The sequence below is a fragment of the Camelus ferus genome, chromosome 31 (assembly GCF_009834535.1).
Source record: "Camelus ferus isolate YT-003-E chromosome 31, BCGSAC_Cfer_1.0, whole genome shotgun sequence".
Classification (NCBI taxonomy): Eukaryota; Metazoa; Chordata; class Mammalia; order Artiodactyla; family Camelidae; genus Camelus; species Camelus ferus.
In genome coordinates this window covers 14,200,436-14,228,377 of record NC_045726.1, presented here as the reverse complement: position 1 = coordinate 14,228,377, position 27,942 = coordinate 14,200,436, and the positions used below count along the sequence as shown (strand labels likewise).

The window sequence follows — 27,942 nt, the reverse complement described above, 5'->3', positions numbered from 1 at the left end:
GGCCCTCCGGGAGGGGACGTTGAGGACCCTGGGATCAGGCCCCCTGAGCCAAGTGGGAAAGTCAGCAGGTTCAAGGCTTTGCAGACATGGTCTGGAGGTGGCTCTTCCTCAAATGCCCTCCCCATGCCTCCCTCAGTCTGCCCCCAGCCTCCAAATCCCTCCTGGCCAGAATGTAGGAAGGGACTTTTGTTTGGGTTTCAGAAAAAAAGAGAGAGAAAAAAAACAAGAGGGCTGGCCATTTTTCCCATCCCACTACCCAGGCCTGCACCCCTACCCCCAACTCCCAGCCCCAGAATAAAACCATTTTCCAGCAAACAGGTTATCTGAAGGTGGGGGGCAGTCCAACTGCGTAACTGAACTGGGGACAAACTTGCTCCTTGGAGAGGAGGCCAGCGGGCAGGCCGGGCCGTGACGCGGCAGGTGGAGGCCAGGCCGGGCCCGCACGTCCCCGGAGGGCAGGGGACAGAGGGCACGGGGCAGGGGAAGCCGGGAAGGGGTGGCCGGGCAGGCCCCGCACCTCCGCTCCCCGCGGGCGGCTGGCGGCCCGGGGCGCGCCCCTCCTCCGCGGGCTCGGGTTTCCTGGCGGCACCGCGCGTCCCGTGCTACCTGCGGGGGCGCAGGAGCCCCAGTCCCGGGGCCGGCCCGAGCCTCCGCGGCCGGGCCGGGCGGCCGCGGGCGCTGCAGCCTCCTCGCCGGGAGCCAGATTGCTTTTTTTCCGGTGAGGAGGTCGGGTGGGGGAGGAGAGGAGGCCGGGCGGAAGCGGAGGGAGGGCGAGAGTGTGTCCCCAGCGCCCAGGTCCCCGCGGGGGGCGGGGCGGGGGCCGCACCTTGGTGGGGGGGGGGTGCGGTGGTCGCGATTAGAGGCGGCGTCCTGGGGGTGGCGGTGGGGGCGGGCAGGGCGAGGGGCGGTCCTCGGCCCCCCTTCCCCGCCCAGAGCGCCTCTGGTGGGCTTTCCAGACGCCTCCAGGTGTGCATTTAGGGAGTGGAACTAAGAGGCCATAAAACCCGCCTCTTTCCTCCTTTGCCGTGGCTTTTCATCTTGTTCAGGGGGAGGCCCTTCCCGGCAGCGCCCCCTCCTCTGCTTTTCGCGGTGAACGCCTCACTGAGCCCTCCCTTCTGCGGATGGACGCCCGGCCTCAGTTTCCCCTCCCTCGCCTTTCTGAGAAAATGTTGGGGAGAGGGATTCTGGAGAGAGAAGAAAGGGGAAGAAAGACACCCCTTCTCCCCACTTCTCCCAACAGCGGCCCACAAATAAGAAAAGAACTGGGAGAGGGGGCTGGTCTAGTCCAAAAGGGGGGTGAGCGAGGCGTTGTCCAAGCTGATGGAGGTGCGGGGTCACTCACCGCTCCCTGGGTGAGGACTGGACCCCAGCCTGACACCCCCAGTTCCGGGCAGTTTAGACTGCACCGCCAAGAGGGAGGGCTCCGGGCCGCGGGCCATTCTCCCTCCAGCTTGTCATAATTGCTTTTCATCAGGTTGCTTTTTCGTCTCCCCCCGGCCCAGTCACAAAGGGTCTTAATCCCGGCGAAGACTGCGGGAAACGTGCTGGGGGCCGTTTTCTGGGGGGTGTGTAGGGAGGGTGGTCTGGAGCCACAGCTGATAACTGGCGAGTTCAATGGGATTTTCGAGGCACAGGCCACGCCCAGCAATTACCTGAGGATAAAGGGTTGGGGCCCCCAGGTGTGGAGGACTGGACTTGGGGGCCGGGGGAGGGGGCTGGGAAGGAGGTAGCTGGCGAGGGGGTGCTCTTACAATCCCTCTGATTTCCGCAGGAATTTGAGACATTCTTTAAAACTCTAGACTGCCTCCCCCTAGCCGGGCTCTCAGGCCCACCCCCACCCCTCCCTGGCTGGGGTTAGAGACAGCTTCAAAGGTGGACGGGGCCCTTTGTCTCGCCTCTGCTTTCTTCTCTGCCTTTCTCCGGCCCCTCCCACCCTCTCTTTGACCTCCCCAGCACAGACAGGCCTCTGGGGGCCGGCTCCAGAAAGCCCTCACTGTTTCCTTTCTTGCTTTTTGAGGTGAGACCTGGCAGGGAGGGACAGAGCATGGGGAAGGGTGAGGGAGGAAGGCAGCTTTGGAAGCCTGTGCTGTCTCAGAGAGCGTCCTAGCCTGAGCCAGCCTGAGCCTGGCCGGTCTGATGCCCGCCTGTGGCCTTGAGTCCCCGGTGTGGACCTCCGAGCTGTCTCACCCCAGCTTTTCGTGCCTCTGCCGAGTCCAGGCTCCACACTCAGGGGGCCTCTTGTGCTCTGGGGAAGTCTGTCCAGCTCATTCCCTCCTACCTGGAGATGGTTTCAAGGTGCTGAAAGGAAGAAGGCAAAGGGATGGGTCTCTAATAATGGGGCCTCAGGGGTGATTTAAAGGATCTGTCTGTGCCTGTGGTGGGAAGGAGGCTTCCCAGGGGACCTCAGACAGCCGGCAGCTGGCTACAGCAACCCTGCTTGCTTCTGGGTGCCCCAAGGCTCTAAGCAGGTGTGCAGATGGGGATGGACACAGCGCAGGAAGACGTGGGGGAAGATGAACGCATCCATTCTCAGGGACAGTGTGACAGGTGGAGGGCGGTGGCATGCCTCAAATCCTGTGCCTGTTCAGCATTCCCAAAAACTCCAGCTAAGAACAGCCTGCATACTGATCACCCCTGCTTTGTCCTGTCCTCCAAACAGCCAGATGAGGCAGAGGGGAGCCGAAGCAGGACGCGCACGGGGAAAGCCCACTCATGTCCAAGCGAGTGGCTCCTACTTATGTCACTCTGTTCAACCCTGTCCCTCGGGCTCCGCTGGCGGTGACTTCCCAGTCACCCATCCTCAGCCTCACATCCCTGGGCACCTTGGAAGACCACTTGTCCCTGAAACTCTTACCCTTCTCACCTGCCCTAGGAGTGTTCTTCCTTCTGTTTCCTGGCTCCTCTCCACAGAAACATGCCCTGAGATTTCTGCCATTCTCTTCTCTCTCTGTTCTTCCTGTCTCTCTGAGCAAACCTGCATCTCAACTACCATCCCCTTTATAAACAACTGCTTTCTCCTCCAAATCTGGAGCCCTGCACCATGGCCAGACCTCACTGGGATCTGTCCCAGTGACTGCAGTAGCTTTCCAGTGGTCTCTCTGCCTTCTGATCACACACACACACACACACACACACACACACACACACACACACTCCAGGACATCACGGTTTGTTCAGCTCACCTTACCATAAACCACAGCTCTGCCCACGTCATGCCATCACTAGCAGACTCCTTAGCATGGCTTTCAAGACCCTGCCCAGCCCTGCCCAGGCCCCCCTCCCAGCCCTATCCCTCCGGATCCCCTTCAAAACGCTGGCAAAACTGCACCCCTTACCACCCACAGGCACACTGTGCCCGTCTTTGCTCACTGAGATGCCCACCGCCTAGCATGCCCTTCTCCAGAATGCAGCCATCGGCTCCACATCCACTCCTCACTCTCCCGGGGGCAGTGGCCCTCTCCGCTGCCCCAGTCCCTCCAGCCACTGACCTGCTCTTGCCTTGGGGCACATATCATGGCTTGTCCAGAACTTGTTGATGCTCCTGTCATGGTTCTGCTGGACAGCAAGTGCCTCAGGTGTAGAACTAGTCAGTCTTTGCCTCTCCCATCCTACCCGGCATGGTACATTATACAGAGTAAGTATATAATGAGGCAATACACCAACTGAAGGCCCAGAAAGAAGTCACTGGCCATTGGCCTAGCACCATGCAGTCCCTTAAGTTGGAGGCAGAATGAGAAGCCAGAATCCTGCCCTAGTCCAGCCTTAGGTGGATTTGGGCAGCGGGGAGACCTAAACAGTTAGTCCAAATATTTATATATTCCTTACAACATATGACCACTCTGCTAGCACTTCAGTTAATAAAAAAGATGGACACGATAGTGTGTCATCCCCTAACAAGCTCTCAAGACACTTGAAATTTAACTGAAGGGAGAAACTCATTAAAAGGCAGGTCTTTTGTGGACTTTCAGAAATCTTTTACCCCTAAGACAGCAAAGCAGCATTTGGTACATCCCCAAAGAATGAAAGGGGAGTTAAGAACTATTGGAAATAAGGACAGTGATGCGTACCAAGCTCCGAGGATGTGCCAGGCAGCACTCAGGTGTGCTCACATGGCACCCCTCATTTAGGGGCTGAGATTATTCCCCTGTCATGTGTGGCAGCTTAGACTCAGAGATGTTAACTCACCCATAGTGGCAGCAGTGAGCATCACAGTCCAGATTCTCGCCTGTCTTTAATACCTCAACTGGGATGTTCTCCACTCTTCTACCAGGCACGGTGGGTTCCAGGATGTACCTGGGGTGAGGGTACTGGGTCAGGGAGCTGAGATTTGTGTGATCTTGAAGAAGGAGCAGGATTTCCGTTAGCAGAGAAGACCCAGAAAGGGGGGAATATTGAGAATGAAAGCAGCATGAGAAGAAGGGCTTTGAGGCAGGAAAATAATGAGGTTTGTTCTGGGGGAAGGTGAGCAGTTGATAGGTTTGGCTAGAACTGAAAGTTTGTGTTGAGAAGTGGCAGGAAAGGATTGGGTCACATTTTGGAGAGTTTGGTCTCTAGGCTGTGACAGGGAGGAAACAGTGAGGGGTTTGGAGAAGGGGAGTGACCAGGTGCAGTTGTGGGGTCAGGGTTTGGGGGAGAGGCTGGTTTGGTGCAGCTGCTGGGGGCTGAGGCTCTGGCATCGGGGAGACAGAAAGTCCAGTGCTCAGAGTGAGGGGATATGGTGTCCAAACTCTGATGAGAAAGGCTCACTTGAAGGCCCTTGTCCCTTCTTTTGTTCTGCTGGCCCAGTTCTCTGTCACTGTCCCTTCTTAGGTGCCCAGGTGCCCTAGCCAGCCTCTCCAGGAGTTAATGTTTAGACCTCCTCTCCGGCAGGTCAGTGCACGGGGCGGGGCAAGGGGCACTGGAGTGAGACAGAGAGAGGACAGAGAAACCTACTGCCCAGGCCTTGGGGAGGGGGGCAGGCGGCAGGGCTGGTGTCCAGTCGGGGCATCTGGCACCCGTGACCTTGCTGGGGAAAGGAGCCAAGAACTAGGTATCCTGGGCCTGGGACCACCGGCCTGAGAGGGGCAGAAGCCTCAGCCCCCTGTTGTGGATGCAAATGCTTATCCTTAAGGCCTCAAGACACTCCTGAGCCTAAAGGTACGCTCTTCCTACTAGCAGCTGCGGAGCAGGACTGAGCGGCGTCCAGGACGCCCGCCCTTGGGCTGAGGCTCGCACACTCCTGCTGCTCAGCATTGCCTGCTTTTGGGGGGAAGATCCTGCCTACTCTCTCCTCCCAGCCTGATGGGGAGGCAGGCAAGCAGTGGGGGAAGACTCGGCCGTTCAGCTGGCCTTGAAAAGTCTGGGGCCTTCCCAGGAGGCTGGGGCTGGAGACAGAGCAAGTCTCCCCATCAGGTGAGGCAGATGGGGACAGAGCCTGGGAGGTGAGGGAAGGGTATTCTGGCCTGGCTGTGCCCTCCCAACCCCCCCCCCAACACACACACACACACACACACACATACATATATCTCAGGATCGCTCAGCACAGAATGACCTTGACAGCCACCAAGCCTCAGGTCGACAGAGGGAGCCCTAACTCTGCGATTGCCCTGGTTCTGGGGCCAGCCAGCTAAGGGAGACTCTTCTGCCCAAGGTGTTTGCCCGCCCCGTGGAGAAACATTCCTACGGAGTGAGGGGCAGTGGGAATGGGCCTTATGGGATCAAAAGAGCACGGTCCCAGGCTCTGACCTTCCTCTAGATCAGGGGAATGAGAGGGTTTGGGGCTGGGAGGAGGGGCTCAGAGACAGCAGAGGCGGGGGCAGGGAGACTTCTGGGTCCAGCCATGCCCAAGACCTCTGCTTCCTGCCAGACGCCTCTCTGACCCTCCAACATAAGCCATCCCTCCCTTGTTCCTATCACTCCTCCCAACTCCACACTGAGCTTTCTGGAATGGGGGCCATGGCCCAGTGCTGCCTCACTCCCCAAGACCGACCTGCTATCTCACCCTGAATTAGGGTTCTCCTGAGGCTACTCTCAGAGACAATCCCAGAGGCTTATGGAAAGAGAGGAAAGGGGAGGGTGGTGGGGCTCAGTGGGGGGCCCCTGGCTCCCGAATCTCCCCCACCCCCACCCCAGCACTGAGGCCCCCTCCCTCCATCACTGAAGAAGAGGCAGTAGGAGCCACAGCTGCCTCCTCCCCCCTCCCTGCCGCTGCTGCCTCCTCAGCTGAGCTGGCAGGTTGTCTTGGCAACGGGAGGCGGAGAGGAGATGCGCCGAGGGATGGAGGTGTATGTCACTGAGGAAGTGGCCGTGCTCCTGCCCCACACCCCAGGTCCTTGAAGGTACGGGAGAACCTTCCCCTCCCCGCCACTGCCCTTTCCTCTTGGCTTCCCCCCTCACTCCATCCTGTGTGCTCTTTTCCCTGAGAATGCTCCCCTCCTCCCTGCCCAGCAACTCCCACCCATTCCTCCTGAGCCACCTCATTCCAGGCCTCTGAATACTGTCCTCAGCGACAGCTCACTCATTCCAGCCCTACCTCTGGGGACCCTTGCACCGGAAGGCAAATCTACGATAGGGTCTGTGGAGGGGCGAGGGGGGGCGTGTGAAAGCAGGAAAGGAACTGAAGTCTTGGGAAAAATCAGGAATTCTGAAGGGCTACCTGGCACTTCGTCTCCTAGAGTTGGGGAGGGAGGCTGCGCAGGACTCGGGTGGGGCCAGGGCAGCAAGGGTGAAGCTGAAGGGACAGAAAGCTGAGAGGCCCAGCTGGTTGTCTTGCCCCCTCCACCAAGACTCTGGCCCCTCTGGCCACATCAAACACGCACCCTCTCCTGCATCACCTCCTGGCCTTTTTCTCATGGATCAGTGGAGCCTGTTTCTCCTCCACCTTCAGGCTTTCTAGTACCTTTCCACAGGGCCTCCACCACACATCCAGCAGCTAAGCCGGGATCTTTTCCCCTCTTCCCCAGCCACTCAGCCACCTGCCTTCTTCATTTCTCCTCTCTCTCTGGAGCCCATCCTTCAGGAGTCACTCTTCTCTGTTCTCCATTAACCCAGACACATCCCTCCCTTCCTGTCCCTCCCTGTCCCCTTCTCTCCTTTTCTCTTTGAGAAAGAGGTCCCAGGACACACTCTCACTTGTCCCCTCAAGACCCTCCCCCTGTGATTTTTCCATTCAGATACCCCAGAGCCCCCTCCCCAGATTCTAGATTTTCCCAACGACAGCTGATACCATCAGCTGACCGGCTGTGGGCAGCGGTTACCAGGGCAACAGCAAGGGCTGCCTAGGTAGGCAAGTCTGGCGGAGGTGGAGAGGAGGCCAGGGTCACGGCCAGGGTCAGCTGGCTGGGCTCCCTCCCCTGCCCCCGCGGGGCACAAGTGAATCAGGCTCTGCTCTGAGCCCAGAGGGAACCAAAAGGTCAATGACAGGTACCTGGAGGGGTGGAGGTTTTCCTAGAGACTGGGAAGGCACATCCCCATGGTTCTGTGCTGGGACCTGGGCATCACCTAGCAAGAAGTTCTCTTTTGAAGACGCTGCCCTGGGAGAGAGATGGGGTCCTTCTCACTCGACAGGCCTGTGCTCTGTTGCAGTTCCCAGGGGTTCGAGTTACTGAAAGGCCAGCCCAGTCTCTTGGGCTGAGGACTTGATTTTTTGAATCCTCTCCTTCATCGCTCCCCTGGAGAGGGTTAATCCTTGGCTAACCAATCCTGGCATCCAGCCCACACCCCTGCCCCTGGCCACCTATGCGCTTTAGCACCCCGGGGAGGCAGGGACCCCAGAGGCCTCTGGGCCTGCTGTTAGGTGATGAGTGGGAGATGCAGGTGCTTGGAGAAACCAGCTGTCGTCACCCCTCTGTTATCAGTGGAGACCCCTCCCCTCTTACTCAAACTCTGCTCGTCTAGGAGGCTCCAGGGGCAGTGTGTGTGAGCGGGAGTGTTGCAAGGGTGGGGGTGGGCGTGGGAAAGGGGAAAAGGCCAGCGGCTCGCCGCCGAGTCCGCTTCCGATTCTGCTTCGTCATGATGCCCGGTTAATGCTCCTCTTGTTTGAAATGGATTGAGCTGCGGCGAGCGAGGTGGAAGAGCAGACACAAACACACACCCTCGGGCCGGCGGCCACACGCTATCAGCGGGAGGTGGGGGGGGGGGCGGGGGGAGCCGGCGGCCCGCCCGCCGCCCGCCGGGACTGCCCACCAGCGCACACGCCCGCCCGGGGATCGGCCCGGGCATCGAGCGCCAGGCTTTGCGGAGAAGCGGCTGTGGGGGCGAGGAGGTGGGCGCCCAGAAGGGTAGGTCCCCTCCTTCGCCGGCTCCCCGCCCACCCACCGCAAGCCGGCTTTTTTCCTGTTATTTGTGCTCCGGGAAAGCACGCTGGGTTCCTGGAAGAGCCGCCGGTTACCTGGGCTCTGAGGGAAAGCCGCAGCCCCGGGATCTGCGTCCGCCCCTGTCCCCGCCGCGGGGCCTCACCATCTGGGCCACACTGTCTGGGAAGAGGTAGGTGGCGGGGTCTCCCGCCTCTCTTCCCCTCTGTGGGCACTTTGGCCACAACACCTGCCTGGGAGCGAGGCTCTAGCGGGTGGCAGGGACCCCCTGGGGAGGGGTCAGCTGTGGCCCCTCGTTCAGTGGGAGAATGGGTCTGGGCGGCTGGCCCTAGCTGGGTTTGATCTGATCCAACCCCCTTCTGATTTGGGGAAGAGGGGCTGGGGTGTTCCATGCTGCCACTCAGTGCCCCTCCACCTAGCTGCGCTGATGGGGCGGTGGGGGTGGGGTGCCGGACTAGGTGGGGATCTGTTCCTTCTTTGCTGAATGACCCGGTGGGGGGGGATTGCCACCACGCCACAGATGCTCTTGAGGGGGGAGCAGTTCACTCAGAAGCCTGAATGCTGTTGGTGTGGGGTGTGCTTCTTGCGGGTAGGGACGTGAAGAGCCCCCTTCTAGCTCCTAGCTGGCCAGATGCAGAATGAGGCTGGGCGGCAGGGCGTGGCTGCAGGTCTGACCGCGGTGCTCTCCTGGTGCAGGCCGTTGAAGGGCCTGAAGGGGCTGGGGGCTGAGCAGACACGCAGGCCCCCTTGCTGGCTCTCCCCCACCCTTGGCCTAGCAGGCCAAGAACCCTTTCCCGGGCAGATGCACCAGGTGTTTCCTTCCCAGAGGACTGTATTGCCAGGGTGCAAGAGTCAGGGGAGTGGGGACTGGTCTACAAGAAGTCAGGCGGTCTCACTTTGGGAAGGGAGGGGGCACGGGACGCCCCCACGGGATGGGTAAACGGGGGTTCTGGTGCATTGCCGTCCACGTGCACAGCTTGGGGAGGGGGTGTAGCACGTGGTGCGGGTGGCTGTGAGCGTGGAGAACGGGAGCCAAGGGGAGGATCGGTGGGTGGTGTGAGTGGGTGTCAGAGGCACTGTGTGTCAGCTTGTGGGGGCCTGGCTGGGAGAGTGCGGGCGTGATCTTGCAAGCAGGATGCATGCGTTCTGCAACTGTGTTTCAGCGGAGGCTCTTCTGCCTCTGTGGGTGAAGGGCCTGTGCCCACGGGTGTGTCTTGCCTCTGTGCTGCCGGCCTTGCCAGAGCCAAGTGCCTAACACCTGCACCAGGCTGTCCACCTGGGGGTGCAGGTCTGAGGAGTTCCTCTTTCAGAGCCCATGTGTGTGTGTAAAGACCAGACTAGGGATGCCCCCAAGGCTCAGAAAGCTGAGTTTGGGAGGCAGTCTCTGTGCATCTCGCCGAGCCCTATCAGTCCAGCTTGTACAAGTGACACCACAACCTGCCAAAAGGACCAGCTATAAATAGAGGCCAGGAACAAGCTAAGGACCAAGAAAGTCTGAGGGGCTGGTGGGGGCCAGGACACAGAAAGAGGGGCCTCTTGCGGCGGCGGGGGCGGGGTGGCGTGCAGAGAGAGGGTAAAAAACCCAAGATCTAAGAGAAACCAGAAGACTAGATGCATATTTGTGTGGAGGAGGAAGGGAGGATCGGGGGCGCCTGGCCCGGTAGGTTCTGCTGTCATCAGAAGCAAAGGGGGAGCAGAGCCTTGAGTAAGTGGGTTCCCAACCCCGGACCCAGGTTCTGGGCCCACCTGCCCCTGCCTGATGCTTCACCAGAGTGTGAGAGGGCGCTGTTCAGTGTTGACATTAGAGGAATGCCAACCCTAGACCTAGCAGATAGAACAGGGCTTAAAAACGGGGGCGAGTGGGGGGCGGGGGATGGGAAGGGATAGACTGGTATTTCAAAATGTAGAATAGATAAACAAGATTATACTGTATAGCACAGGGAAATATATACAAGATCTTATGGTAGCTCACAGAGAAAAAAATGTGACAATGAATATATATATGTTCATGTATAACTGGAAAATTGTGCTCTACACTGGAATTTGACACAACATTGTAAAATGATTATAAATCAATAAAAAACGTTAAAAAAAATGGGGGCGAGCGGAGCAGGAAAAAATGAGAGAAGAGGAGGGAGTGGGTGCTTCACCAGCTTTAGAAAAGGCGCAGGCTTGGCAGAGGTGAGGGACGTTCAGATGAACCACTGGCCAGGAGCAGGGCAATTTTTTGGGCAATCGTGGGTGCCCCCTCCCCTTGCACACGTAGACCCCACCCTCAGAGTACGCCTGGGGCCTCCCCTGTTGGGCGGGTCTGCTCCCTCCCGCCCTTCCCCTCTCCACCCTGGGATGCTGTTTTGGGAACTGGTGACCTAGCTGGATCCTGCCTTTATTTCTGGCATTGAGTTGTTGCCACAGTAACTGCGGGGGTGGGGCTGGGAGGGGGAGAGGGTGAAAGGGAAACAGAGCCAAGGGAAGAAAGATGAAGAAAGGAAAGAAAAAGGGAATGGAAAGCAGAAGGAGCAAGGAGGGATCTGGAGGAAGCTTGGAGAGATCCTGAGGGGTTGAGGCCGGCAAGCACACGGTGAATGAAACTGGAGAAAACGGAGAGCGGCAGAACCCCTGCCCACCTGACCCCAGCCCACGGGGACAGTTCACCCATTTCGTAACTCATTTACCATCTGCACCGTCAGCCTCCAGCCTAGCTTGACCCTGCCCTGGGGCACAGAGCCCTAATCCTCCAGTCTCTCTGCTCCTTGTCCACAGGCCAGCAAGTAGGATTCTGGTGGCTCCACTGCATAAGGTTAGCATACGGGACCCCAAGTTCAGATTGAAGTTGGGTCTTTGGGGACCCATTGAAAAAAGCATTCATTGGCTTTGACCTGAGACATGCCTGGGTAGGAATTCCAGCGCGGCTTGTACTTGGTTGAGGGGGTGCCTCTTTGGCAAGTCAATTTCTCAGCTACATTTGCCCCAGTTCTAAATAGAGAAGATGTGGGCTTGTGTGAAGCCAGAGAGGATGGGTGAAAGTCCCTGGTCAGAGCAAGTGGTGATTGGCTTAGAACAGGAAGGGAAGCTGGACTAGAGGACCCCGGGCTGTGGTTCTACTGGTGGAGCCTTCATTTCCACAAGTCCAGGGAGCGACAGCGGGCTCAGCCCCTACCTGGAGCGGGCGCCCGCGAGGATGGGGGGCGGGCCTTATCACCCGGCCCGGCCCGGGCTGAGCGGCTCTAGTTGCCATAGAGACGGGGCGGGCGGTGTGAGGCGGGGCCGGGCTGGGGGCTCAGATAAGGCGCGACTGCACAGCTGGGGGAGGGTGGGGCGGAGATGGAAGGACGAGGAACCGCGAGGCAGCTGAGATGGCCCTTCCGCCACCTGGGCCCTTTCCCTTTCCTCCCATTGCGCCCTCCCTTCCTGCTGCAGCCTGCCCTCTGGGTCTGTCCACGGGAGGTGGCCGGGACCCGGGAGCGCAAGTGCAAAGACCATGGGCGTGCTCCAATGGGAGAGGGGGTGAGGGCGGGAGCACGCGCGGTGAGGGCGGGGAGAGCCGGTGCGGACCTGCGCGGAAATGCGCTTTGGAGGCGGGGCTACGCGTGGGCGGAGTAAACGGTCGCGGGCGTGACACACACACACACACACACACACACACACACACACACACACACACACACACACACACACACACACACACACACACACACACACACACACACACACACACACACACACACACACACACACACACACACACACACACACACACACACACACACACACACACACACACACCCTCTACTGCACCCCAAAACATTTTCCCTGCTGGCTTAAAATTTCACCAGATCTTCACTCCTTAAGGTTAGCCCCAAATTAAAATGCAAATTATTGTCCCTGGAAGGGTAACACGTGAAGAATTTTCTGAGCTTGCTTTGTAACACATCAAGCGCTGGTGTGCAGGTTCCTGAAGGAATGTGGCTCAGGGCAGAAGGCGAGGAGACCCAGCCCAGGGGATGGGCAGGAGGCTGTGGAGAAGAAGGCGGGGTGTGGGGGTGGGACATGGGACAGAGCAGAGACGTCATTTTTCTGAACCGTGTGGCTGCGCCCTTGGGACAGTGTTTGTGCTCGTGTGAGTGTAGAACTCAGTGCGTGACCGTAGACCCCTCCCCTCTCTCCCTGGGCAGTGACTACTCTGATAGGCGGTCACTGCCCCACTCGAAACCCACTGGTAGCTTGTGTTCAAGGGGAGGGAGCCTGGGCCACCCCCAGGTTCAGCCCGAGGCTCCAGAACACGTGGAAGCTCTCAGTTCTCTCTGGCCTGCTCAGCCGTCCACAGTCCCCACCGAGACCCTCCCAAACCTTTCTGCTCTCTTCTGCCTCGGCCTAACCCACCTGTGAGGGCTGCAGATGACCTTAGCTCTCACTTTACCTGGGAAACCTGAAGCCCCCGATTGCCATCAGCCACCTCTAATATCCCCTGGATTGCAGTTCCCACCTTCCCCTTTCCTCTCTTTTCAGGGAAGCTGGTGCTTTCCTCCCAAAGGCAGTCCTTCACTTGGGCCTGGATGCCATCGCTCTCCCCTGCTGGGATCTTGCTCCCTCCCCCATGTCCTGCAGCCACAGTTTCTCTCTCCTCTTCCCTCTGCACTGCCTACAAATGTGTTCAAGTCTCCACTTTCCTGAAAAACCTTCAGCCCAGCTCACCTCCTCCAGAGTTACTCTCCTAGCCAACCTCCTGCCCTATGTCACACTTCTTAGATGTGCACCTTCCCCTGCCTGTGTGACCTGGCCAGCCCTCCCAGCCCCCCATCCCTGACAAGGAGCCCTCACTCTTGCTCTGCAAATGTTCTCAGAGGCCACCAGGCCTTGACATCCAAACTGGCCAACTGTCACTCCTTTCCACATGTCTCGCCTTCTCTGGGCGATGGACTCTTGGCTTCGGGACGTTCTTTCTCAGCCCCTCCCTCCTCCCCCCTCCATCCTTTCTCTCAATATTTATCGCAGACTAACTTTGTAGTAGGCCCTTTGCTGAAAATACAGAGTCACTAGATACACTCTCAGCCCCTCAAGGAATTGGCCATCTAGTCTTCCTCATCCCCACCCCCTGTCATGCCATCTCCAGCTCTTTTTTTCTTCCAGTGCCTATGTGTTTCCCAGGAGCTGTTTTTGACCTTCTTTCTCCGCTGGCAACCTCATGTGCAGACTACCTACCACCTCTAGCTCAGCTGCCTCACAGATCTATTTCTGACCTGCCCCCTGTTCACCTACTGCTCCCACCTAACCCTCAACCTGGCAAAAAGTGAACTCTTTGCTTCCCCTTCTCCCGTCATTGCAACCTGCTCCTCCCCTGCAGAGTCTCCAGATCAAGTCCTGGTTTGCACATTCTGCCTCCAGGATTCCTCCCACTTCACACCCTTTCCATCTTCAGCCCGGTGCCCAAGTCTAGACCCTCACAAATCTGTCCCATCCATGTCTAAGGCTGCAGCCAGATCCATTTTCCCAAAGCACTGCTCGGATCCATCAGTTCTTTGTTTTAAAAACTTCCTAAGCGTTCCATAGCCCTAGTTGCCCACCAATTACAATCAGAATTCCCTAATCTGAATTCAAGTTCTCTCCAGTCTGGTCCCCAGCTTCCTGCCTCAAACCTATCTCACTGGCTGAGCCCCACGATGCAGCCATATTTGCTGTCCGCAGACTGACCCAGTGCTTCCCCCAGTCTCCACTTTCACTCATGCTGATGTCCCTTTCAAGGATCGCTTTTTGAGTTTGTTCATGCTCTCAAACTGGGCATCTTTCAAGGTCTACCTCAAACATCTCCTCCTCTAAGAGACCTTTTTTTATTTTCCCCTCTTGACACCCCAGCAGGAGTGATCCCTCTTTCCCGTGACCTCTCATGGCTCCTTATACTATCTTATCTGGCACATGTGATTTTCCTCTTTGCATGGGTGTTATCTACATACATGGCCTCATTTCTGGAGGGGCAGCTTAGCTTCTTTGACTCTTCTTTCTGTTCTCCGTAAGACTTAACCACAGCGTGTTGCTCTGTGGTCATTGCAGAATAAGTGCTCAGAAAGTATTTGGTGAATGGATGGGTAAAACAATACATGACTGGGTGGGTGGATGTATTATGAGTGTGTGGATGGATGGGTGGGTAGGTGGGTGGGTAGATGGGTGAGTGGGTGAATGAATGGATGGATGGATATGTGCCTCTAGGGCTAAGCCAAGTACATAGCTAGTTTGACAATGTGTGTTACCAAAGTAAAGACGAAAGAGGATGAAACAGAGCTAACAACTCTTTGAGTATGTTTATTGTGGTTCTCAGACACCTAGTTAAAAGCGTTACAAAAATGAATGTTAAGAAAAGAAGAGAAGGATTGAAGCTCTGGAATGGAGCCTTTCCATGGGCACCAAATACCTCGTGTGACTCTGATGGCCAGAGTCTCATCTTGGAGAAGCCTTGGCTCTAGAATTCCAAAAAGACTTGAGAAATGTGGCAAATGCTAGTCTATGTCCACAGTGAACCTGACACGGTAGTAGGTAGGTACTATGAACCATGCTAGTGCTGAAGACCCAGTCATTTTCACCTCCACGACTCTGGACAAGTTTTTAACCTCTGAGCCTCAGTTTTCTCATCTGTAAAATGGGTCTACCTTATAAAGATGTTGAGGCGGGGGTGTGAAGTTAAAACAAAGCAATCCTCGTAAAGTGCTTACCAAAGTGCCCAGCATGAGCATTCAAAAAATGATAGCTATTATTATTGGTTTTGCCCTCCAGAAGTTAGCAATCATAATGAAAAAACATGTCAGGCAACATATAATGAAGGGCTGAGTTACAGGGTTCCCTTTTTAAGTCCCACTGGAATTCAGAGAAGAGTTTATCAGTGAGGACTGGAATAATAGGAGAGACCCCCCCCCCCCCCAGAGCAGGAAGGTTTAGGATGGCCCTTAAAGGATGGATGGGATCTGGGAGACGAGCATAGTGCAAGGGCATGCGCAAAAGCGGGAGAGCAGGCGTGAGGGCTGCTTGGAGGGGCGAGTAGGCGGTTTGGTGGTGGAGAAACAGTGAGCAGAAAACTGGCAGGGATACAAAGTAACAGGTAACGAGATTGGAAGCACCAGTGACCTCGGTCTTTCATGACCCTCTCTGGCAATGAATGGCTACTAGTTCATCAGTCCTTGGGGAGATCGAAATAATAATATTTAACACTCTACATACACTTTATAATGTTTTAAACACTTCACATGTTGTAACTTCCCTAATAATCAGAGCAACCCTATGACACAGGTACTATGACTATCTTCCATTTTACAGATGAGACACGTGGGGCACAGAGAGGGTAAGTAACTTGCCCGTGGTCACACAGCTTCTGAGTAGCAGAGTCTGTGTTCTCCCCCAGGCACTCCAGTCCAGAGTCCATGCTCTTAACCACTACATTATTGCTGCCTCTTCCTTGTATCTTCTGTAGCCATCAGCTCTCTTCACTCTATGGCTTATTGCCAGCAGATGGAAAGACTGTCCCCCTGCCACTATCACACTGGAAACTCAGCCAGGCGTTTATTGATTGAATGGTTATTGTATGTCCAGTCCTGGGGTGTGTAGGGAGGATGGGAGGATTGCTAAAGGAGTTACTGAGGAAGGAGACCTGGGCTGTGGCCCCAGGGAACTCATAATCTACTGCAGCAGACCGGACCCAACTCCCTATAGGAACAAGGAGGGAGCAGGTGCCAGCGGGGAGGCCTTCCTGCTGGACCAGGGGGCGCTGACTTGCAGCAAAGTAGCACTTCAGAGGGTAGCCTCTGCACGGCATTCTGAGAAGACAGTGAGGAGCTGGGATGTGGCCTCAGCCCCAAGGTGCTTTACGGAATGCCTGCAAGTGAGATTGCCATGCAGTTACAGGCACGAGGGGATGTGGCTCCCTCCAGCCGCCCCTCCCTTCTCCACTGGGGTTGGAACCCACCCAGGGCAGAGCAGCAGCCCCCAGACCTGACCGCTTCCCACCAAGATGGCTTCTCTCGGTCCTCTCCTCCCCGTGTGGCCACCTGGTGTTATTACTACCTCTGTGAGACTTCCTGCCCTATGAGAGATGGGTGGCACCGTAGACAGCAGATGGAGAGGGAAGGGAGCGAGGGCACCAGCACAGAGCCAGGGAGAGGCCATGGCAGAGGCCGAGGGGAGTGAGAACCTGGGCCTGAAACTGACCCGCAGCCCCAGCAGGGCAGGTGTGACGAAGCGTGGATGTGGAGGCTGCCCGGGAACGGCTGACCCCTGCCGTCATTTCCTTTCCAGCCAGAGAACAATGGCTCAAAAACAAGTGCAGCTATTCCACTTTCCCATCCCGTGGGCCTGCACGCGAGCTCGCTTTCCCCAGGGCTGAGTCAATGGAAAGCCTGATCCCCGCTCCCCGGAGCCACGAGGGGCCATAGGGGGCTGCCCTCACCCCCGCCCTCTGAGATCGCGGGGCCTGACAGACCCGGCTGGCACGTTCTCCCTCCCCTTCCAGGCTCTGCGCTCGGCCAGCAGCGTGGAGAGTCACCGAGGGATGAGGACGCTACAGGCCGGGGGAGCGCCCTTTCTGTTCTCGCGGCCCCGAGCGCACAGCGCCCAGGAGCCCGGCAGAGCCTGACGCCCTGTCGTCTCCCCTCGCGCACAGGGCTCCGCGAGTGATCCGACCGGCCAGCTCCCTGCTGCATGGAACGGCTGCAGAAGGTGCGCAAGGCTGCACCCACCCTGGGCAGTAGGGTGCCGGGGTGGGGCACGCGGTGGGGGCCAGGCTCCCCCCGGAGGGTCACGTCGGGAGTCGAGGGTGCCACCTGGTGGTTGCCCGCGGCGCCGCACCCCGGGGCCCCAGAGGCCTAGGGAAGTCCTCCCCTGTCCCCGCCCCCTCCCTCTGGCCCGGCCCTGGCACACACGCACATTCCCACCCGCCCGCCTTCTCGCTCTCCCCAGCAACCACTTACCTCCCCTGGGAGCGTCAGCTCCTCCCGAGGCTCCAGTGTTCCAGGCTCTCCCTCCAGCATCGCGGTGAGTACCTCTCGGCCACCAGCACCCTCAGGCTGGGAGGAGGGAAGGGGAGGGGACGCATTCACCGCTGGACAGCTTCACTCTGAGCCTCCCTGATGACGGTCCTGCCAGGGCTGGCAGGCAGAGAGAACCCCAGAGCCAGAGAAGGTTCTGCACACCTGCTTCTGCTGGTCCTGTCCTGTCTCGTATCTAAAGTGCTAGGTGAAGGACTGTCATCTTAAGGTGACTCTCTAAACCCTTAAAATGAAAGTAAGAGAAGTATTAACTTGTAAGAGCTGACATCTAAAACAAATGCCCATTATCTTCCTAAGAAGTTTCAAGTCTGGCTTGTAAGGCCCGTATTGTAGGTGAGGATTTGGCACCCCGGTTCCATTCATACCCTTTCCCTTCAGGCCAAGATGGACAACCAGGTGCTGGCCTACAAAGACTTGGCTGCCATCCCCAAGGACAAGGCCATCCTGGACATCGAGAGGCCTGACCTCATGATCTACGAGCCCCACTTTACCTATTCTCTCTTGGAACACGTGGAGCTGCCCAGAAGCCGGGAGGTAAGGGTGGGAGGGTCCTCTTGGACGGGTCGTGGGGGAAGGACTCCCCTAGCTGTCCCTGGGTGGGATGCAGAATCCCTCTCATGCTTTCTTTCCTGGAGGCCAGACTCCAAAACAAAAAAAGAAACTATGCACAGAAATCAATTAGTCAGCTGATGAACTGAGTATTCGTGGAGAGCTGGCTGGAGGCCCAAGGCTAGCTCCAGGTAGAGAGCATGGGAGGCCATGTCTGAACGGCAGCAGGAGAGGTGGGTCATGTAGGAAAGAGATGGGAGTGGGGCAGACAGGAAATTTGTGGAAAGCCCTCAGGAGCACTGAACTAGGAGGCCAGAAGTCCTAGCTGAGTGTGACCTGCGTGGCAGTGTGGTCTCAGTTTCCCCTCCTGTAAAATGGAAGTGGTGCCTCTACCCGTCTGCCTCACCAGGTAGTCAAGTGCACGAGAAAACATAGGCCAGGTACTCTGTAATAAACCATTCTGGAGAAAGGGGTAGTATCGTGGCTGAGCGTGAGATGGGGCTAGGCCATGGGGAGACTTCAGAGCCCAGTGAGGGGCCCGACTCCATCCTGGATGTTGTGGGTCTTGTGCCTTCCCCTCGCTGCCCGGCTCTGAGGTCAGGGCCATAGCCACCTTCAGCTGGACTAAGGAGCATGTGCACTCTGCTCCCAGATCTGTGGCTTCTTCGGCTTCTTCATGCGTCCTAGGGAAAGGCTTAGGACCCTGCCCGGTAGAGAGAGGATGAGGCGCCAGCCCTGGGAGCTGGCAAGGACTGAGAGAGATCAGGTGCTCAGAAACTGGCTGGGCAGTGCAGAGTTGGGTGGAGGGTGAAGTGACCCATCTGGGGTCCTAGGGACTAGGGCTTAATCATTACCCCTGTGGCTCTGACCAGCCTCCTCTCCATTCACAGCGCTCGCTGTCACCCAAATCCACATCTCCCCCTCCATCCCCTGAGGTGAGTCTCCCTGCACCTGACATTTGCCCAGCCCTGCCTTGACAGGGCACAACCCCTGCCCCTACAACACGTCCACTGCGCAGAGGGTGATGGAATCAGTGGGCCTCATCCTGACACTGGCTAGCTCTGGTCCATCTGTGTCTGACCCAGATTCTCATATAATCCTTTCTCCTGGGTCAGGCATCACCAGCAGGTCGAGTCCTTGGACAGCCTTCCTGTACCCTGGGTTTGGGGGTGTGTGGGCTCTGAGGGTGGGAGGACAGAGATGGGGGAGGGGGGGAGGGGGGACTGGGAGCTGCAGTGAATGGCACTTTTGCTCTACAGGTGTGGGCAGACAGCCGGTCCCCTGGAACCATCTCTCAGGCTTCAGCCCCAAGAACCACTGGGACCCTCCGGACCAGCCTGCCCCATTTCCACCATCCTGGTAGGTTTTACTGCCAGCATGGCCGCATCATTGCCCTGGGGCCTTTTTTTCCCTTCAGGAGCCCAAGCCCCTTACTCTTAGTCCCCCACTCTCTGGGGTATACACTCACAACAGAACAGGCCAGATGCCCTGATACCAGGACCCCAATCAGAGTTCCTAGAGATGGTGGGCCCCGCTACGTCTTCCCTCCCACCCAAACAGAAAAGTGCTAAAAATCCCGATCTTTGAAGGACAGTTCCAGGATCTCCGTTTCTGTCTTGGCTCTTAGAAGGAGCCCATCAATTTCCTACCTTCTCCCAATCCATTTGTCTCTGTTCTCTTCACTGACCCAGCCTCCCCACCACAACAAATCTTCCTTCTCATCCACTCTTGCTCCCTCTCCACAGAGACCACCCACCCAGATTCTAACATCTACAAGAAGCCACCCATCTACAGGCAGAGAGGTGAGGGGTCCCCTGACTGACCTGAGCCACCCCCCCACCGCTGTGCTGAGAGGCTGTGCTGAGGGCGGGGAGGGGGAGGGGAGGAGATGTTTGCAACAGCAGGAAAGCCACGTGTGCTTGGCCTTGCGTGTTGCTTTTACGTCCACGATCTCACACGTGTAAAGGGGGAGAGCTGAGGGAGTTGGGGGCTGGGGGTGGGAGGTGGCCTCCAGGGCGAGGTGTGCCCAGGCTGACCCTGACCTCCCCCATAGAGCCCACGGGCGGCAGCCCTCAGAGCAAGCACCTCATCGAGGACCTCATCATCGAGTCATCCAAGTTCCCGGCAGCCCAGCCTCCCGACCCCAACCAGCCAGCCAAGATCGAGACGGACTACTGGCCATGCCCCCCGTCACTGGCCGTTGTGGGTAGGAGAAGCTGCTGGAGAAGAGAGGGGGAGGCCCAGACACCACCTCATAGGCCCTGTTGAAGCCCGGGGAACCCATCACGCCCCACCCCCACCACCTGCACGAACCCTCCAGCCTCCTGCTCCCCCATCTCCTGCATTCCCATTGCTCTTGGTGTAAGTGGCCCTACTTGTTAGTCTTTCCCTTGCTTTCTGTTCATCATGTCCCCCCTTCAACGGACATTGGCCAGACTTCTACTGTGTCCCAGGCTCTGTGATGGGAGCTCTGGAAAGAGAAAGAGAAACAAGACCAGGTCTTGGTTGCCAGTGAATTTAAGTCCTGTGAGCTTGTGTTGCCCACACAGCTTTGCTGCAAGGCGAGAACACGTGGTTTTTATTTTATTGTAATAATTTGTAACATTCCCTTCAAGGTGCAGCCCCCGGACGTGCACAAAGTAGCCACTGACAGATGCTTGCTGAGCAAGTGGCTGACTGGCTAACATGCCCGCTTTTACCCGTGTTTCCCAGAGACGGAGTGGAGGAAGCGGAAGGCCGAAAGGAGGGGGGCAGAGGAGGAGGAAGAGGAGGAGGAGGATGACTCCGGGGATGAGATGAAGGCTCTCAGGGAGCGCCAGAGAGAGGAGCTCAGTAAGGTAGTGTCTAGCTACCCCATCCACTTCCTGGGGACACCCTGGGGACAAAATTCCATTCTGATCCACGTGGGTTCAGGTCTGAAGAGCACATGACAGATTCCCCTTCTTTACCAGGATTTCAGGCTGCTGCTCCTGAAGGGACACAAGGACTCCATGTTGCTTTGGGGGAATGTCACTTACCATTAGCGCCAAAAGGCGGCCCCGCCGGTGCCAGGCTGCAGCCAGCTGAGTAGTTCATGGGAGGAGGAGAAGGGAGAAGAGGCCTCCCCAGGAGGAGGGAGGGTGCAGGGAGTCATGGACCGGCCACTGATGGTGACATGGGCTTGTGGGACACAGTGACCTGGGATGGGGAGGCCCGGGGGCAGACTTACTCCCAGCAGCTCTGACTCCTGGCTCTTGAGAGTGGCCAGACCCAATGTGCTGGAGCTTCTGACCAGAAGGACAGGCTCCCTGGGCTCCAGGGATGACCCAGCCCCCAGGAGCTCTGTCCCCACTCCTGCCTGTGGCAGACCCAACCCTGAACCTCTTGGAGTTGAGAAATGAGTATCGAAACCTGGGCTCCATCTTCCGTTCTCCCTCCCCAGGTTACTTCCAACTTGGGAAAGATGATCTTGAAAGAAGAGATGGAAAAGTCATTGCCTATCCGGAGGAAAACCCGCTCTCTGCCTGATCGGACACCCTTTCATACCGGTGAGTGCCACCGAGGGGGCTCAGAATTGCCTGGCCAAGCCCTGAGGCCAGAATCGAATAGTCTGCTGCGTCTGTGTGTCATATGCCCAGCACTGGGCTACTGGGGGTATAAAAGGCGTAGGAGATTCCACGGCTGGCTCAAGGCGCTCACCCTCTCCTTAGGGCAAGAGGACCAGCCATGGAACAGGACTAGGTGACAAAGGGTAGTACCAGCTAAAGCAGAATCAGCAAACTTTGTTTAATTTATCCAACATTTATTGGGTGTCTGCCATGTGCGGGGCCCCGGGGATATAAAGAATGAAACACTGCAGTCTTGCCATCCACTAGCTTCTGGTCACAGGGAAACTGACATGGGAACTGGGGCTTCAGTACAGCAAGGATGCTGTGAGAGGGGAGACACACTTTGAGTGCTTTGAGAGGATGGTGATGGGGCCTGGGGTTCAAGGGCTGGGGGTGCTAAACCAAGTCTTGAAGGACAAGACAAAGTGAGTGGGGGGAAGGGCACCGCAGACCCCAGGGACAGTGTGGGAGCAAAGTCCAGGAGCAGCAAACATCCTGGCCAGCAGAGAGGGCCTCCAGGAGCCTGGAACTGCCCAGGACAGAGTGTGCCGTTCGGTGGCCAGGGCTTTGGTACCATGCCACTAATCACCAAGGCTCGCCTGGGCTTCCTTAGAGCATGGCAGCTGGAGAGGGGACAGGCAGATCTGAGAACCCAAAACTGGAATCTACGGGGCCTCTAACAGCCTGGCCTTGGAAGACACAGGGCATCCCTCTACTGCCTCCTACTGGTCAGAGCAGCTCACCGGGCCGCCCTGATTCAAGGGAGAGGAAAGATTCTACTTGATGAGAGGAATTGCACAAGGGCACACAGGCTGGGAGATAATGTTGTGGGCCATCTTTGGAGACAGCCTACCACACTTTGCAATAGTCTGGTAAGGGCTAAAAATACACCGTAGGTCCAGAGAAAAGGGAATGAGAAATATTCAGACATTGTATAGAAATAGTCCCTGACTTACAATGATTCAACATATGATTTTTTGACTTTATGATGGTGCAAAAGCAATGTGCACTCAGTAGAAACTGTGCATCCAGTTTTGAATTTTGACCTTTCCCTGGGCCAGGGATATGCGGTACAGTCATCTCTTGGGATGCTTACTGGGCCTGGGCAGTGAGCCGCAGCTCCCATCAGCCACACCATCGTGATGGGAATCAACCGATACGCTTACACCATTCTGTACCCAGACTGCCACTCTATTTTCACTTTCAGTACAGTGTTCAATACGTCACATGAGATATTCAGTGCTTTGTTGTAAAATCGGCTGTGTGAGAGGTGATTCTGCCCAGCTGTAGGTTCATGTAGAGTGTTCCAAGCACGCTGAAGATAGGCTGGGCTGAGCTCTGATGCTCAGTAGGTTCGGTGCAGTAAATGCGTTTTTGATTGACGATGGGTTTATCGGGATGTGACCCCATTGTAAGTCGAGGGAGATCTGTGTAGGAGCTAGAATCAAGTGGATTTAGTGGGTGCTTGGATGTGGGAGGTGAGGGAGAGACAGGTTGGGATTTTTGTCTCGGGTGCTGGGTGATAACAAACCTGGGGCTAAGATCATGAGAAAGGCAGGTTTCGGAGGAAGATGAAGAGACTGATTTGGGATGTGTTGGGTTTTAAGTGCATGTGGGTAGGAGCCGAGTTTGACTGAGTCGGAAGCTTGAGGGACGAGTCAGGGCTCAGGCAGGGTCTTCAGCTTCTGTTTGGGGGTGGGACCGTGAGAGAATTCCGATTGTGCAGAGAGAGGAGAGGGAAGGGCAGGGCGCAGAGGGCTGTACTTTGGCGAACACTCACATTACGAGCTCCTGGAGGGTTGGCTGGGAGGAGGTTGGGAAGGAGACCCAGCCTCAGGAAGTGGGAGGCTGGCCTTGAGAGAGTTGGAGACTTGGATCTGGGAACAGGCCACATTAGAAGCTGAGACTGTCTGCTGAGCACGTGGAGGGGGAGGCTTGGTGAAAGGGGTGAAGGTTTGGAAGAGCTTCTGCAGGCAAAGGGAACTGGTACAAGGCTGAGGGGTCTGTGTGATGCTAACCTCCATGGGGTGGACTTCTTTCCATAGCCTGTGGGCAAGAAGGGAGCCCTGGGTGGATACTGAGTGCTATGTACCTGACCACGGATTGAAGGTCAGGGGGAAGCGGGGGATCAAGACGCTGGAGGTCCCCACGAGATTGACCAGCGGGTGTGCTGGGAATGAGGCTGGGGGGAAGCTGCAAACAGAGAAGGGTGCTATGGCCACAAAGGGGTACCCCCAGGTTTCAAGTGTCAAGGTGAAGCAGTTGTGGACAACAAGGTCCAGAGGCTTGCCGTTCAAAGGGGTTGCCTGCTGTGGAGTGGAGGTGAGGGCCACTAGGGTGGGGGACTCAAAGAACCGTAAGGTTCATATGTGGCTGGGACATCCACAGAGTCACCAAAATGATATTTCACCAGGATGGCATTTCAGTGTGGGTGGGAAGAGTTATGACAGGTCTTTTTAGAGAATATGGAGTATGCAGTGAAGGCCTGAAGAATGAGGCAGACAGATGCCCAAAAGGTTGGAGACAGTCTGTGTTCTACTAGGATTTGCTTGTCAGGCAGAACTGGCTCTTTAACTTCCATTTGGCCTTGCAAAGTTGCATAGCGAAATGTCTGCGTCGCCGTCACCGTTGGCACCCCTGAACTTGTATGGGATCGATGACCGCATGGTCGCCTAGGTTACGGTCATAGCTGATCAATCTGAACCTGATCAATGATGAACAGGCAAATCATTTTGACTTAACATTGAAGTAAATCGTCACTTTCAAACATAAGTAATCATTTTAGAAGTAATTAGGAGTGAAAAATCTCCTTATATGCTTTATAGGTTGAAATTCTATCAGAAATGTGTACTTATCACTTGGGTGGGGAGGGTGTGGCTCAGTGGTAGTGTGTGCACAGCATGCACGAGGTCCTGGGTAAATAAACCTAATTTTTATTTAAGTAAACAAACGTAATTACCTCCCTCCCACCCCAAAAGAAAACCAAGAAAAAAAAGTGTTAACAAAAGATTTGAAAAGATTTTTTGAAAAGAAGAAATACATACTTACCACAAAAGTGAAGTGCTTCCATCATGAATGACGGTATAAAAGCAGACAGTTTTCTACACAAAAATAAGAAGCACTAAGGGAGAAAAAGAGGGTGTCCCAAACACATTTTGTTCTCAGCATACCTCCAAATAACATATTTTATGAGAATGTTTGGGAGAGGGGAGGGTATAGCTCGGTGGTGGAGCATGTGCTTAGCATGCATCGGGTCCTGAGTTCAATCCCCAGTACCTCCATCAAAAAAAAAAAAAAAATAGAATGCTTGAAGAAAACAGTTTTTCCTGATTGAGTCTGTCCAGGCTAACCCTTTAAACAAAAATGCTGCTATCGAATGCCAGTAATTTATAATAACTGGAGATGAAGGAATTTTGACAGCAGCCCAAACTAAGACTCTTTCTAAGAAAGCCTCTTACTGAAAGCCAGTTTTCTTGAACTATAATCTGCAGTGCTTGAAAGCTTAGCGATATTATTAAATGTCAAACGGAAAGTGACATTTGGTCACGAGAGGGTGAAGTCCGGTGGCTGCTGGCGCCGTCCAGCCGCTGACAGTGCAGGGAAAGCTGTTGCTTCTGTTTTAAAATGTCCAGCATTTGAAGTTTGATGATTAACACTGCTCAAAATAAAATTGTAATAATCCGATTTTGACTAAACTATAGGTTTATTTTTGTATTCCAGAGGTTCATTTTATGATGGTGAGCCTCATTGCCTATCATTAGCTGACTATCAGTGTGCATACTCAGGTGTTTGGCCCAAATGTGTTTTGGGCACTTTTGTTTAGGGAGAGGGAAGGCAGTAGAGAGAGGCAGTTCAGAGCCGCCGGCACAATGTCACCTGCTGAAGGTAACGTGCAGGAGCTGGAAGGGCCCACTGGGTTCCCCCAAGTCCTCCCTTCATCGCCCTGGCCCAGGCAGGGCAGCCCAGGGAATGACTCTCAGGAGTAACTGTCAGATCAAAGGGACTGAACCCGGGCCTCCTGCTCTCTTCCAGCCTTGCAGGCAGGAACGTCTAAGTCGTCTTCCCTCCCAGCCTACGGCAGGACCACCCTGAGCCGGGTAAGGTCCCGGAACAGAGACCGTAGACGGTGCGGAGAGAGTGTGCATGTGGGGGCCCGTGAGGGACTGCGCCACCTGGGCACCCTGGGGGCGCGGGCAGACTCTTACGGTAAAAGGGGGGTGATGTGGAATGTGCCAGCTTCCTCTGATCCCTTTGTGTCCTCTCCAGCTACAGTCCACGGACTTCAGCCCGTCTGGGAGTGAGGCAGAAAGCCCAGGTGAGAGGCAGGGCTGACCTGATGCTGGGAGGGGGGCTCAGGCAGGCTTCTGGGTCAGCCCACGTGCGTTGTGCGCAGGGCTCTGTGGGTGCAGGTCAGTGAGGCTGAGCTGGCAGTCTGGAGGCCTGCTGACCTCAGAGCTGCCTCTGAACAATGACTCTTCTCTCCCGCAGGCCTGCAGGTGAGTGCCTTCCGGAGGGGAACACACATGGAGCGCCAGAGCCACGGACAGAAGGGAGACTGGCAGTGTTGGGGGAGGGTGGGTGGGGCCTCAGAGTTGCCTGGTGAGGATGGCAGAAGCCCAGGGTAAGGCTGGGGAGGTCTCGCTGCCCCACTCTGGCTCACTGCGGCTTTGGTCTCCCCAGAACGGAGAGGGCCAGAGTGGGAGGATGGACCGGGGGAACTCCCTGCCCTGTGTGCTGGAGCAGAAGGTGAGGGGCAGGGGCAGAGGCAGGGGATGGGGTGGGCAGGGCATAGAACCATCTCTCCTGGGGGCGGGCCAGCTTGGGGAGAAGCCAGGGAAGTGAATGCACTCAGGGGTCCACCTGGTTGATGATGGGAGGGGCAGCAGGGAAGTTGGGGGAGTTGGACGGCAAGATGGCATGAGCCCCATGGCCCCTGTGGGCTGATAAGGGGGCCGGGGAGTTGAGGGGGTTACGTTCACAAGGACCTCTATGAACCTAATGCTGGCCCCTCCCCGCCCACCCCAGATCTATCCTTACGAAATGCTGGTGGTGACCAACAGGGGGCGGACCAAGTTGCCTCCAGGTGTGGATCGGATGAGGCTTGAGGTGAGCAGAGGGAATGTGCTGGGTAGGGAGGGGCTGCCCCATCGGTGGGGAGGGCCACCCCTTCGTCCCTCGGCCCCACCCTGGGCTGTGCCTCGTCTCTGAGCTGGGTCTCTGCGTGCCCCTTACAGAGGCACCTGTCGGCTGAGGACTTCTCGAGGGTATTTTCCATGTCTCCCGAAGAGTTTGGCAAGCTGGCTCTGTGGAAGCGAAACGAGCTCAAGAAAAAGGCCTCTCTCTTCTGACGGCCCCCACCTGCTCCATGACTGACCCTTGGCCCTCCTGCTTCTGAGCTCTGGAGCTGGGGTCACTGGATCCCAAAGCATCGTCTCTCGGGGAGCATGGAAGTGGGGCAGAGGTGGGGTTGGCTCCACTGCCCAGGTCAAGGGGAAGCAGGACCTGTGCAGTGTTGGGGTTGTGGGACATGGACTTCCTTCCCCATTATAAGCCAGCAGGGGGCTCTCACCTCTCTCATCCCTGGTCCTCACTGCACTGGACAAACCCAGTCTGGACTCCAGCACACACAGAGTTAATGTTTGCACCTTCTCCCTGTCCCCTACCCCCACAGGAAGGTCCCCAAAAGAGAGTGATGAGAAAGGAACATGGCACTTGGTAGTCAGGCCTGGCTGCTGTCCTGACCAATGGGTGGGGAGAACCCTTGGACCTAGGAGGATGCGGGTGAGGGTGGGAAGCAGCTAGGCAGGCAGAGAGAGCCCCAGGACCCTGTGTGCATCCAAGCATTCCTCTGCAGCTCACCTTGGACAGGTTGCCCTGCACCTGAGCCTCCTGCCTCTCTGACTCCAGCAGGAGCAGCGCTCAGCCTCCAGCAGGGAGGCCACCTGGCCCTCCAGCTCGCCCTGTCTGCTCTTTGCGACCCCCAAGCTTCAAAGCTCTTGCTCCAGCCCTGTGGCTTCCCCAGAAGCCTTGGCTTAGAGTGGAGATGTTGCCTATACAGACCCCCAGGCCACCATCAGCCTCCAGGCAAAGTCAGGTAGAATGCTACTTTCTAGCACCCAGGTCTGGGGCAGAACCCAAGCCTTCGGGCTCCCTTGAATGGGACCAAGAGGCCAGGCTTGAGAGTCCTGGCTACCAGGTCCCACCCCCGCCCCCCACCGTGCATCCCCCACCACGCTCTCTAAAGAATGTAATTTATTGGGGCACCCCTAGCTGCTTTCCTCACCTAACTCTACACCCCACCTTAATCACGCTCCCAGCTTTTCTTCTCTCCAAATACATATGTGTATATAATTATATATATATTTTTTGCCCGGGTCTGGGTTTTGTTCCTGCCCAGACCCCGCCATCCCTTTCCACTGTGTGTGTGTGTGATCATGCTTGGGGAGAAGGACTCTGCTTGGAATTAAAAGGTTGCATTGGGGCCCCAAA

At 56.5% G+C, this 27,942-nt stretch overlaps 1 protein-coding gene across 16 annotated transcripts; it reads left to right on the top strand.

The window, feature by feature from the left end:
* Positions 1-469: 469 nt before the first annotated feature.
* On the top strand, positions 470-27,942 carry DMTN (dematin actin binding protein). Of its 16 annotated transcripts, none has more exons than XM_032470991.1 (16): positions 470-718; positions 16,933-16,988; positions 17,229-17,303; positions 17,696-17,851; positions 18,757-18,801; positions 19,126-19,225; positions 19,612-19,668; positions 19,920-20,072; positions 20,579-20,703; positions 21,288-21,393; positions 25,486-25,550; positions 25,720-25,768; positions 25,942-25,949; positions 26,134-26,199; positions 26,479-26,559; positions 26,688-27,942. In XM_032470991.1, the coding sequence occupies exons 2-16, from the start codon at positions 16,971-16,973 to the stop codon at positions 26,799-26,801; spliced, it is 1,218 nt and encodes a 405-aa protein (XP_032326882.1). In that variant the 5' UTR covers positions 470-718; positions 16,933-16,970; the 3' UTR covers positions 26,802-27,942. The 16 variants fall into 16 exon arrangements, with proteins under 16 accessions (XP_032326882.1, XP_032326888.1, XP_032326875.1 ...); XM_032470984.1 differs by having other exon boundaries at positions 471-718; positions 16,783-16,988; XM_032470992.1 differs by lacking the exon at positions 470-718 and adding an exon at positions 4,941-5,136.

Coding starts and splice junctions, on each gene's coding strand:
- DMTN (XM_032470991.1), top strand. Junction 20,073..20,578: donor CCCGTCACTGGCCGTTGTGG/GTAGGAGAAGCT, acceptor CGTGTTTCCCAG/AGACGGAGTGGAGGAAGCGG. Junction 25,551..25,719: donor GCAGGACCACCCTGAGCCGG/GTAAGGTCCCGG, acceptor TGTCCTCTCCAG/CTACAGTCCACGGACTTCAG.